Source organism: Neophocaena asiaeorientalis, unplaced genomic scaffold, assembly GCF_003031525.2.
Source record: "Neophocaena asiaeorientalis asiaeorientalis breed wild unplaced genomic scaffold, Neophocaena_asiaeorientalis_V1.1 scaffold1340, whole genome shotgun sequence".
In the NCBI taxonomy this organism is placed as follows: domain Eukaryota; kingdom Metazoa; phylum Chordata; class Mammalia; order Artiodactyla; family Phocoenidae; genus Neophocaena; species Neophocaena asiaeorientalis.
The window spans coordinates 117,457-129,243 of NW_020174723.1; the positions used below are offsets into that span (position 1 = coordinate 117,457).

Consider the following 11,787-nt stretch of genomic DNA (forward strand, 5'->3'; position numbering starts at 1 on the left):
ACCACGGCCCGATTCCTGCTGGGCGTCCGGAGCTGCAGTGGGGGCCCCAAAACACTGGAACTGGAGGGCTGTGTGCAGTCACCCTCGGACCAGCCTCTGAGCGCAGGAACCCTCAAAGGGACCCTCTGAGGGCTGAGACTGTCTGATCCTCCCTGGTCTCAAGCTCACCGGCACCTTCTCTCTGACCTTCATCCCCTGAGTCTCCCACATGCCCCTTCCACTGGCTCTCACTCCAAATTCGGTCTGTAGGTTTCCTGGGCATTTTGTTCATCACCCGTTCCCCTCAGCCCCTGAACTCACAAATAGCCACTTTGGATGCTGCAGTGCGGCCACGGGCAGGGCGCACCTCTGCAACTGATCAGCAGCACGGTCTGAAGGGGGCTGGGGTCGAGGATGGGAGACTGGTGAGGGGGTCCTCCAATGCCTTTCCTCTGGGACCTGGAGGTCAGTGGCCCGAGCTCAGCCCAAAGAGGAGACAAGAGAGAAAAAACAAGGGGATGGGGGGAAGGCAATGGGTCTGGGTGTCCCACTGCACTAGCCAGGAGGCTCCTCAGAGAGGACACCCTTGGATCCCCAGCACAGATGGAGAAGCGGAGGCCTTTCTTACCACCGACTCTCTGACGCTCTCCTTTGGTCACAGCGCAAGAGGTGAGGAGACTGTCCGCCTGCAGATCACAACACCCGGGGCGGGACTCCGCCTGGTGGCCCCAGACCTGGAAGAAATGAGGTACAGGGGCCCTGCTGCTGCCTGGGCTCCTTACACACGATTCTAGAGTTGGGGGCAGCAGGGTCAGGGTGCAAGCGATGAGGCCTGGGGGCTGGTTGGTGGGAGGCATGAGCCACCTGGGTTCTCTGCCCCCATCCCATTTCACTCCACAAGTCCTGGGGAGCGAGCACTTGGTCCATGGGAGACCAGACCCGGCCCTGGGGACCCAGCGGCAGCCACCCCCCGCTGAAGTTGGGGGAGGCAGATGCAGACACAAGTGAGATGCTGAGCGTGTGCCAGGAGCCCCTGGAAGTGATGGTTCACCCTGCTGGGCCCTGTGGATGGGAGCAGCCAGCCGTGCTGGGTGGGGATCTGGGCTTTGCAGAGCCCCATGAAGACACTGAAGCAGCCGTGGCAGGGGGAGGCACCAGGAACAGGGCAGGGTCACTAGGTCAGCATTGACAGTTCAAGGGACAGGGGAGGGGGTTGGGGGGGGCACAACCAGCAGGGAGCACGGCAGGCCCAGCCCCTGCCCCAAGGTAGGGGGCAGACAGTCAGGTAACATGCAGGCAGGGTTCGGGGGGCTGGGAGCTGGGCCCCAGGGAAGCTTGGGTGGGGGCAAAGGGAGATGCGAGCAGGGAGGGGCCGCTTGTTCCCCGAGGGGCTCTGGCTCCTGATCATTTAGCTACTCACCCAGCTCACAGCAGTGAAGCCGACAGACTGGGACCCCACCCTGTGAAGCCAGCGTCTGGGGACGGAGGCCAGAGCATAAGCCCAGGCTAATCCTTGGGGCGGTGGAAGCTCCGATCTCTGGGGCCGTTGACTGTCTTCACCGGCCCCTCCCTCTCTACACCCTCGCCGCAGTTGGGCACTGAGTCCTGTCCATTCTATTTTAGAGATACTTCTGTCCCTCGTGCCTCTCCCCTGGGGCCAGGCCTCCTTCATCACTCGCTCCATCCCAGAATCTCCTTCATATTCTTACCTGGGTGCCATTTCTAAAGGGCAGCAGTAGTCCTATGCCAGTCCCTGGGGAAAAACCCTGCAATTCCCCCTCCCCTTTAGGCTCCGCAGCCTGAACTCTCTACCTTGCCCAGCGGGGCTCATCCACCCCCTCCCCAGGATCCCCTCATACACCCTTCCTCCCTGGGCCCTCCCCACCAGCCTCCCCCAGCCCCATTCGTCTGTGCAGGCTGTAGGATGCCCTTTCCCATCTGCATTTTCCAGTCTCAGCTCAGATGTCTCCCCTTTGTAGCACCTCCTTTACTTGTGTTTCTTTCTGAGGCAGCGCCCGTGAGGGGCTTTCCGCGCTGAGCTCATACAGCGCTGTGTTCATCCCTCCACCAGAGAGTGTTCCACACGGAGTCACAGTTGTCCACTCCCAGATGGCTCTGCCCCAAGGACTCCAAGCTCCTGGAGAGCTCAAGGCCTGGCTGGCCCAGAACAGGACTGCAGGAGCACTTATTGCTGGAATGACTGAGAATCACCCAGTGTGACAGCGTCTTTAATAAGGCAACACTGGAAGCTGCTTCACTGCCCCTGAGAGATGCAGCAGGAAGCCAGGCCACTGGCATTTTGTCTGGGAGTGACAAAGCTATAACAGCCCTTGGAGATCCTCTGGAGCACCCCTCCCCCACTTTCCAACAGGAAAGTCATGTCGGAGAAAAGGAAGAAAGAGGGAAAGCTAGAATTCACTAAGCCCTGCCCTGTCCCAAACAACCTAACACGTGTCCCCATGCAGGATGTAGATGCAATCACTATGCCCATTTTACAGATGAGGAAACTGAGACCACGAATGCTTAAGTAACTTCCTCAAAGCCACACGGCCAAGAGTAGGCGGATCCATGACTCCCACCCCACTGCCTGACTCCCTCCCTGCGCTTTTTGCTCCATAAGTCACTACAGTAGTGGGAACTAAGGGGAGGGGGCAGGAAGGGGTGCTATAAATACTTAGTACTTTACAAATGACTATGTGATGAGTTTATCTGTAGGCATCCAAATGCAAATTACCAGGAGGCTTTTGAGGGTTTCTGGTTGAGCTTTGGCAGAGAGATCAGGGCTCAAGAGATTTCCATGTTCTGTGCAGAGGGATGAGAGCAGAAATAATGGGGTTCAACGTCGATATTTACATGGGGTACAAAGTCAAGGGACTCGAGGAGAGAGGAGCCAGCAGACTGAGCACAGATAGTATCGTGGAGGTGGCAGCTGCCTGGTCATTCCCCTGAGGGCAGCTGGTGAGGGTGGTCAGTTCTGGCCATGTTGAGGGTGAGGTGCCTGAGGGCCAGTCCCGGAAGCAGTGAGGGTACGGGTCAGAGCACAGAGGAGAGGTGGGAACAGGCAGACGTCATTGGCTGAAGAATGACAGTTGACGCCATGGGAGCAGAGGAGGTGACCAAGGTAGGTGGCAGAGCATTCAGATGGAGAGGGACGCCAGGAACACCAACATTTAAGCCAGTGACACAGAGTCATGATGGACGGATGGGGGAGAGAAGGCGGGAGTGGCCCACTGGGTCAGTGGTCCTGAATGGTGAGAATGATGGGAGTGTCTCTGTTGGGTTTGACACCATGAGGCTCCCTGGTGACCTCAGAGAGCATAGAGGGAGGTTGAATCAGGAGTTAGGATCGGACTGCTTGGGTTCAAATCTCAGCTTTTCCCCTTGTTACTTGTGGAACTCGGGGCAAGTCACTCCAGGCTCTCTGTGCCTCCGTTTGCTCATCTGGAGAGTGGGCACGGCTAAGAACAGTGACCATGTTGTGGGGTTGATGTGGAGAGCTAATGCATTCAGAGTCATGAGAATGGGGTCTGACCCTCAGTCAACAGCAGCTGTTGGTAGATTTTGATAATCAGCCAATCCTGCGATGTCAGGCTTTGCGCTCTTTGGAGAAAGCTGGCATTTGGGGATGAGGTAACTGCCCCCACCTAAGTATGGTTGGCTGATGGGTAGTTAACTTATGTTTCTTTCTACCATAGGTCTTCCCCAGGCTCCAAAGACAACGAAGCCCCCAACCCCAGAGAGCCCAAGACAGACTTGACTGGTGAAAGGGCCTTCAAGGGCCTTGGTGCAGACTCTGAAAGGTAACTCAGTGCAGGGACACGGAGCCCATGTGGCCCCCCCCCATCCAAGGTCAGTGGATGGAGCTGGGACCAGGACTGTCCCATTCTTCACTGTGTCCCCAGTGTCAGGGGCAGTGCAGGTCCTCAATGAATATCTGCTGAGAGAATGAATGAAGGAATGCATGAGGCCTGGAGAAGGGCAGGCCCCTGCCAAGATTCCTCAGGGAGCCAGCTGCAGAGGAGGACAAAACTCTAGGCCAGCAAGGCCGCCAAGCTAGAGGTTTCAGGAAGTCAGTGACCAAAGGATTCGTGGACCCCAGCAGAGGATCTAACAGGGCCTTCCAGGGTGGCCTGTAGGCGAAGGGAGATGCGGAGGGGGTGCAGGGATAGGAGGCAGAATGATAGCCGGGGATGCTGAGTCCAGAGGGGCTGCTTGTGCGCCAGCCACCCCACAGCCATCCCACTGACCTGTCCTTCAAGCCAGACCAGGGGAGCCTGGGGATGGTGACTAGTCGCTCACAGTTGGGCACTTCCTGAACAGGAAGTAATGGATAAGAGCCCACAGCCTTGTCTGCCGGCCACTGTCTTCTTAGTGCGCAGCCCTAGGCCCTGTGGAACCCCAGCACTGGAATGAGGGAAGGGGACCCAGGATTGTTCGGGGAGCCTGTCTCAGCCCTGGGCTGTTTCTTGGCTCCACTTTTGCTCCCAGCCCACCAAGTTAGGAAAAAAGGCAGAAATATTGCTGATATCAGCTTGGCTTCAGTTGGAGCAGTGCAGGGTGGCCGCTGAAGGCGCCCACTCTCAGGGCATATGAGTTACATTCAATGGAAACCCAATCAGCCAGCAAATGTTTCTCTTCCCATGACAGATCAAGTGATGGCAACGTGGGATCCGGAGCCATGGGCTCCACGCCTGAAGGCCTGGCTGGAGCAGACATCAGCTCTGGGAGAGGAGGGTGAGCTACCTGAGGGAGGCCCGTGGCCCCAAGTTGTTGATTCTCTCCCGTTCCTGATCAAGTCGCCACAGCTGCTTGGGCTCCTGGGGGTGGGGCACTGGTCATTTCCCATAGTCCCGTCTACTGCTTCTCCCATCTCCGGCACTCCTGCCGCCAGCACATCCTTTGTCCCCGGACTTTCCACTTCTGAGATTTACGTCATCCCTTCCAGAAGCCCCAGAGCCTCCTCCACCTTCCTCCTCTGGCCAGCTCTGCTCTCAAGTTCAGTGAGCGGAAAAGCAGTGGCCACAGTGAGACAAAGTAGGAGGCAAGCGTGTCTAGCTGGGCTCTGACTTCTTGGACCTGGGTAGAGTCAGGGGCCATTTTCTCAGGTGATATGCGGAGTGGCAAGGTCCCACTTGTCCCCAGGTGGTTCCAAACCAAGCATGACTCATCCCTGGGGACAAAGGTTAGGTGTACAGATGTTGGCACAGATAATTCAGCTGCAAGCTGTGCTAGAGCCCTTATGGTTCAGAACAGATGGCCAGGGAGGAATGGTGAAGCCGGTGTCTACAGAGAGCCACCAAGGCACGCTGCCAGCCGGCACCCCTGCCCTACAGCAGTCTGGCCAAGGAGAGAATCTCCGCTTTCCCAACTGGCCCTCTCAGCTGCCCCTACTCGCCCAAGCCCACCGGGAGCCCCTTGCCCTAACTTTACTAGTTTGCAACTGATGCCTGGACCGCCAAGGCCCGACTTCCAAATCAGGAGCACAAGCCAACACGGGAAGAGGATGACAGGCCCCAGCGTCTGCCCACTGTGCCTCAGCCGGTGCCGGGAAACGCCACGGGGCCGGGGCCTCGGTTCTCTGAGCTCCCGCTAGTGGGGAGGACCGTGGAAGAGCCCGACACCCGCGGCCTGCATCACGGTGCCGGCCAGCACGGTCCTGCAGGTTGACTCCATTCTCCGGTCCAACGTGACTGGGCCAGAACATCCTTCTTGCCTCTGCCCCCTCGCAAAAATGAAGTCTTTGCTTTCTGCGTTGTTTCCTTAAAATGAAGCCAAAGCTCATATTAACTTGCAAAATTATCTTAATATCTTCTAGACTTTTATGACTTTTAACAGTCTTTTACATTGTCTCTTCTATAGACAATGATTTTTAAGAGACTTGCTTTTATAGTCTTTGCAAAGAAAAGGTTGTTTGTCATGAAAAAAAGCACCCACTCTCCTTTTCCATTCATTTTTATGAGTTTACTTAATGGTTGAATTCAGTGGTTATGGTTGCACGTGCAACTGGTGTAAGTGGGTGTGGAAACAAACATGAGGAACTCCTAACACGCATGCTATTCAAGTGGAGGGTGCAGGCTCGCACAGGTAACTGCTCGGCATGCTGTGAGTCACAGAGAGACATGGGACTCAGCCTATACCTGGGAAGGCTGCATAACACAGCACGCACTGAATCTGTATCAAGTTGACGGGCACAGACGGACCGCAAAGGGCTGCTGCTTCTACAAATGGCCACAGGGCCTGGTGATAATCACAGGAGCACTTTAGCACGTGTTGGGGCCCAGGCCTTTTTCTAAGTACTTGGCATCTATTGACTCATTTACTCCTCTCAGAAAATGTATGAGGCAGACACAGTTGTCACCCCATTTCACTGATGATCCAACTGAGGCCCAAAGAGGTCAGTTGACGTGCCCAAGGTCACATAGCCAGAAGCTTAATAAAGCTGTGATTTGAATCAGAGTAATGTGCCCCCCCAGGGAGTGTGCACTTCACCACGAGGCCACGCTGTCCTGGTGTCGGTCAGCTGTAGGATGTGAGTGAGTACAGAAGCCACGCTCTCGGGGGGTGTAGACATAAAGACGCAAAGTCCTGAACCGAGACCGGGCTTGGCCTCCTTCCACAGGCTGTGCTCACCTGCTGTCTTCACCCCTCTGCTGGATGATCAGGAGGTGCCCGGTGCCAACTCGCAGCCTCATAAGCCTGGACCAGCGGCCACCAGGTAAGGGTGGGGCAACTGCTCAATGACCAGTCCCATCGCCAGACGGCCTTAGGCTTCATCCTCACGTCCAGCACCCCAGGGTCCCCCTTGAACCTCTCAGCTCCATGGCATCTTCACATCAGGTGATCGCTGCAGGACGGAGAAGGCTGGGAGGCGAACCCACCCACCAGGGGCGGTGGAGGAGTGGGTACAGGTGATAAGTCACGGGACCCAGACAACTCAGCACCTACCCAGAGGGACCCAAGCTGAGGTGGCAGAGAAGAGGGCATTGAGAAGTGTAGCTTGGGAAGAGACCCTGCTAGGAGAAGTCGGTGGGAAGAATCCCAGGGACAGCCAGCCGGCAGCAGCGGGCTCAGCCCCAGGGAGCGTGTGGAGGTGGCTGGAGAGGTGCAAAGGTGCAATGGGAGGAGGTTGTGCATTCCCAGGCTGCAGGCTTCTGCCCTATTTCCTCTACCAATCCACCAGTGGGAAGTGGCCATTTTGCTGTGGGTGTGTGCAACATTTAGTAAGGAACGATCGTTCTAGATTCCCACAGAGCCCCGGGAGGTGTAGGTCATGCAAGGATGCTGGAACCCCAAACTAGGAGGACACTTCCCCAGGAATTCCAAGCTGGTCACGGCCAGATGTAGGTCCTCCTTTCCTGTGAGAATGCAGCTGGGAAGGGGAAGACCTGGGCTCCGAGTCTCCTTTGGTCTGAGGCTTCAGAAGGTCTGTGTGCTTCCTCCTTCAGCTCTGGTGCCACTTCTGCCTCTGCTGTCCTGGCTGGCAGGAAGAGCAACAGCCCGGCACACCTGGAGGACATGGAGATGGACCCAAAGGGGTAAGGCATCAGCTAACAGTGCTGAGCTCGTGCGGTGGAGAGAGGCGGCTCAAGTGTACATTAGCCTTTGGCTGGGAAGGTGAGGCCAGTGAGGCCCGTGAGCTGGCCCAAGGGACGTGGCGAGGGCTGAAGCCCCAGCTGGAAACCTCTGGCCTCTGCCAGGAAGTCCTCCATAGTCAGGAAGTCAACCACTCTTTCGGTCAGCAACTACTTGGAAGGCACCTGCTCTGTGCTGGAGACGAGTACACAGACAAATCGGACAGGGCTAATGGGGGGCAAAACCTGGTCCAGACTGGAACAGGGGAAGGGGGCCCCAGGACAGCCTCATGGGAGAGGTGACTTTTGAGCTGAATCTTGAAAGGTGAATAGGAGTTCTCCAAGCAAAGGGTACAGGATGTACAAAGGTCTCCAAATAACCTGGTGTTTACTGGACACTGTAAGTAGCTAGGCGTGGAACATGAGGTTTGTCAAGGTAGGCAGGGGCTGATTGGCCTTTTCTATCAGATATCGTTAATAATCACCACAGCTACTTCACTTTGGGGCACCTACTGTGTGCACAGCCCTGTGCTCAGTGTCTCGTACGGCCCTCCCCACAATCATGTGAGCTTTGTGCCTAGCTATAATGAATAACAAAGGACTGGAAGTCAGGTCTCTGTGACTCCTGGGAAGAACAGTGCTTTGAAAGAGATAGCCGGGGTGCTAAGATAGAGAGTAACGGCGGTGAGGAGGGTACTACTTAGACGAGTGGGGGAACCAACAACTCTAGGAAGAGCAAGGAGTAAAGAGCTGCAGATAGGGAAACACAGACTTAAAACCCTGCTTCGGGAACACGCTTAGCAGTTCCAAAGCATAAAGTAGCCTACCCGGTGAGGGGGACCATAGATGGAACCGTGCCCTGGTAAAAGCCATGAGAGGGAGATTGGATCTTCTTTCAAGTTTTAAGCCAGAGAGGAACACGGTCTGATTTAGGTGTTTAAGAAGTGAGTGAATGTTTGCAATTTCACACCACATTACAGCTACGTTTTTACATTTGTCACCCCTACATAAACTGTGATGCTGGGGGTGGGGTGGGTAATGGATCTCTCAGGTATGAGGCCCTATTATGTGACTTTTTTGTTTCAAATTGCCCTGACAATTAACAGAGTGAAAACAAAAACTGACACCTATAGTGCGCTCTGCCAGGTGCTTTGCTCTTGCCAGCAACCCTGTGAAATTGATAAGATGGGGAAACTGAGGCATAGAAATGTTAACTGACTTGTCAAGAGATTCCAAATGGCAGAGCTGAGTCGCAACTGAAGAGGTTCTAAGAAAAACCCCAGGAAAAACTTTGAAAAGCTAGTTTATGAAGTCTGTTCTTTGGAGCCTATTCTCAAGACCCAGAACCAGTAACTGTCAGATGGTTAATGTGTACAGCATGCCATCTGCACAATCGCGTGTAACATTCCCCAAACCTGGGGAAGGATCTGGCTTCTTATTACGCAGTTTGACAGTGGAGGAAACGGTGGGCTCCTATGAAGAGCAAAGCTAGGAATAGAGCTCAGATCTGGCTAACTGTAGAGCCCAGGCTTAGAACTAATTTTCTCTGATTAAAAGTTCGCAAAATCAAAACAAACTTTCTTGATCAGTGTTTCACAACTCTGGCTGCACTTGATAATCACCTGAGAAGTGGTGTTTTGTTTTTTTTTTTAAGTATCCTGTGACCCACGCGGAGAGATTTAGATTCAATTGTTCTAGGGTAGTGGTTCTGAAACAGGGGCATCTCCCCCACCTCCAACCCCGCAAGAGTCACTTGGCAATGTCTGAAGACACTGTTGATTGCCACAACTGGGAAGAGGGTACTACTGGCAAATAGTGGGTGGAGACCAGGGATGCTGCCCAGCGTCCTACAGTGCAGAGGACAGCTCCCACCACAGTTATCGAGTCCAAAATGTCAATAATGGTGAGGCTGACAAACTCTGTCCTAGAGCTGTCACGATGTCATGGGAGGCCAGGAGATTCTGCAATGGGAAGAAAAAAAGGTGGACAGAGTCCCCACCTGCTCTGCGGGGAACTGCGCAGCCGGCACAGAACGTGTGCGCTTGCGCACGAGCGCCTGCACGAACATGTACGCCTGCGCACGCGCGCCGGGACACAACGTGTGCGCCTGCGCGCGCGCGCCGGCACGCACTGTACGCCTGTGCACGCGCACCGGCACAGAAGTGTGCGCCTGCGCACGCGCGCCGTCACAGAACGTGTGCATCTGTGCGTGCGTCCCCGACTCGCGCATGCCTGCACGCTTTTGGGTCTAGACCAGCGTGAGATCGTCCTGTGTGCGCCTGCGCGTGCGTGCTCCGGGAGGGTGCGCGTTTGCGTTCAGCGAGTGTGCGCCTGCGCTCGCCGCCATTTCCTGCAGCCGCGAGCTTGGTCCGGTGTGCGTCGGGAAACGAGACCGTCCACACAGCGAAATGGCTACCGTGGGCGTGAGCGGCCTCGGCGGCGCTTCTCCCGCGGTCGTGCCCGCGCCTGCCGCTAGATGGCGCGCGAGGATCACAGTTGGGCCGGGCCGCCCGTCTCGGGCACCCCGGCCTCCTGCTGCCCTTCCCCCGTTGGCCTGGAGGACGTGGGTGGTCTCGCCGGCCTTGCGGCTGAAGCAGCCCCGCCCCCCGACCACGTGTGCACCCTCGCCGCAGTGCCGGCGGAGGCGGGAGAGAGGGAGGGAGCTGGGTGCCCGCAAGGAGCCAACGGGGCTGTTTGGCGGGGTGCCCTGGTGTCGGTGGTCTCTGGGCGCTGGCCTTCAGAGCTGGCCGGGGCCAGGAGCTGTGGACACGCGGGGAGGGCGGCTCGACCCTCCAACCACGAGGGACCTCGGGCGGAGATGCTGCTCTGGGCGCTGGGGCTCCGTGGGGAAGGGGCCCCTTTCCTAAGAGGTGGGAGAAGGAGGGGAATGGGGTGGGCAGGGACCTCCTGCAGAGCAGTGGAGCTGTCCCAAAGTTGAGGAACTCTACCCTACTCTAACTTGGTTTGATTCATCACAGTACAGGAAGAGGTGGTATAGTATAGTGAGCACGGACTCCTGTGCCTGGCCTCAAGCCTAAGCTCTGTCAGTTACTTGCTATGCGGTTTTGGGTATCGTACTCATCTATGTGCTTCAGTTTCCTTACTTGTAGATAGTGGCCTAATAGATCCTACCACGCAGGGTTGTTGTGAGGGTTAAATGCGTTTGCATGTAGGACATTTCCTGGCACAAAGTACTACGTAAATGTTGGATTCTCCTTTTATAAGAAGTCACAGCCAAATAAAGCAGTCCCAGAGGACTGTCTCTTTCCACCAAAACTATTTAAGGACACTCAGAAAGCTGGCCTCTGGTCCCTTTACCAGCCGTATTGGCCTGACTTCATTTAATAAGATAGATTAGCTCACCTTCTCCCCACTAAATTTGTGTTATTAGACTTTACATCTAAAGCATATGCTGTTTTCCTCTGTGTTGCAAGTCTGGGATTTTCAGGTTTCTGTTCTCTCTGCATTAAGAACAGGTGAACTTTAACCACATTTGTTCTCCGCAGACAACTGTCAACCATTGGAGGGGTGTGATGGAGGTAGCACAAGAGTCGAAGGGGCTGTGTTCTTCCACGTAGAGAGTGTGATTGTGTCCAGAATTGTCAGTAGCTGTATTAGGTTTCTGGATCTTTGGTCTGGTTACAGCCACAAGTATTACCTTCCCTATCTCTAAACACTTGACTTCCAGGCAATTCATTAGGGGCCTGGAAGACCTCTGGGCTGTTACACTGCTCAGCAAGACTTCCCGTGACTGTTTTACTAAGATTTCCTTTTTATTCATCCACTTGTCCATGTGTCGCAGTGGACATCCAAATTGCTCTTTGCTGAGAATCTTGGCTTTATTCACAGACTTGGTGGGGACAACTTCTATTACTGTAATTCTGTAGGGGATATGGGTTGGTACAGGACTCCGATTAAGTCCATGGTAAAGCTAGCTCAGGGCTTCCAGAATTGGGAAACAAACTCTTAAGGCCTTCTTGGTTTGCCTTCTTTAGCTCAAGCCTGTATGTCACAGGCAGAGGTGGGGTGGGTGTGTCCGGGCACTCTGGGGTAAGGGGCTGGCACTATCTGAGGAGAGCATACCCTCCGAAAGGTGTGAGCTCCACGCCCCTTGCTATTCCAGCTTGAAGGCAGCGAGCCTGCCTGCCTACTAGGGGATTAACTTCCATGAATAGAGCCCCAGGGCTGGAGGTGGCTGGTGGTGTGATCTTGTCCTTAGATGGCCCCACCAGCCATT

The 11,787-nt window shown here is 55.3% G+C and overlaps 1 protein-coding gene across 4 annotated transcripts in view; it reads left to right on the plus strand.

The window, feature by feature from the left end:
• Positions 1 to 11,787, plus strand: part of ZNF185 (zinc finger protein 185 with LIM domain) — a 45,633-nt gene that overhangs the window by 11,485 nt on the left and 22,361 nt on the right. For all 4 annotated transcript variants that reach the window (XM_024760057.1, XM_024760058.1, XM_024760056.1 and 1 more), the window contains 5 exons: positions 641 to 727; positions 3,675 to 3,779; positions 4,627 to 4,713; positions 6,599 to 6,694; positions 7,425 to 7,514. In XM_024760057.1, coding sequence (XP_024615825.1) covers positions 641 to 727; positions 3,675 to 3,779; positions 4,627 to 4,713; positions 6,599 to 6,694; positions 7,425 to 7,514 — 465 coding nt within the window. The remainder of the gene's footprint in view (positions 1 to 640; positions 728 to 3,674; positions 3,780 to 4,626; positions 4,714 to 6,598; positions 6,695 to 7,424; positions 7,515 to 11,787) is intronic.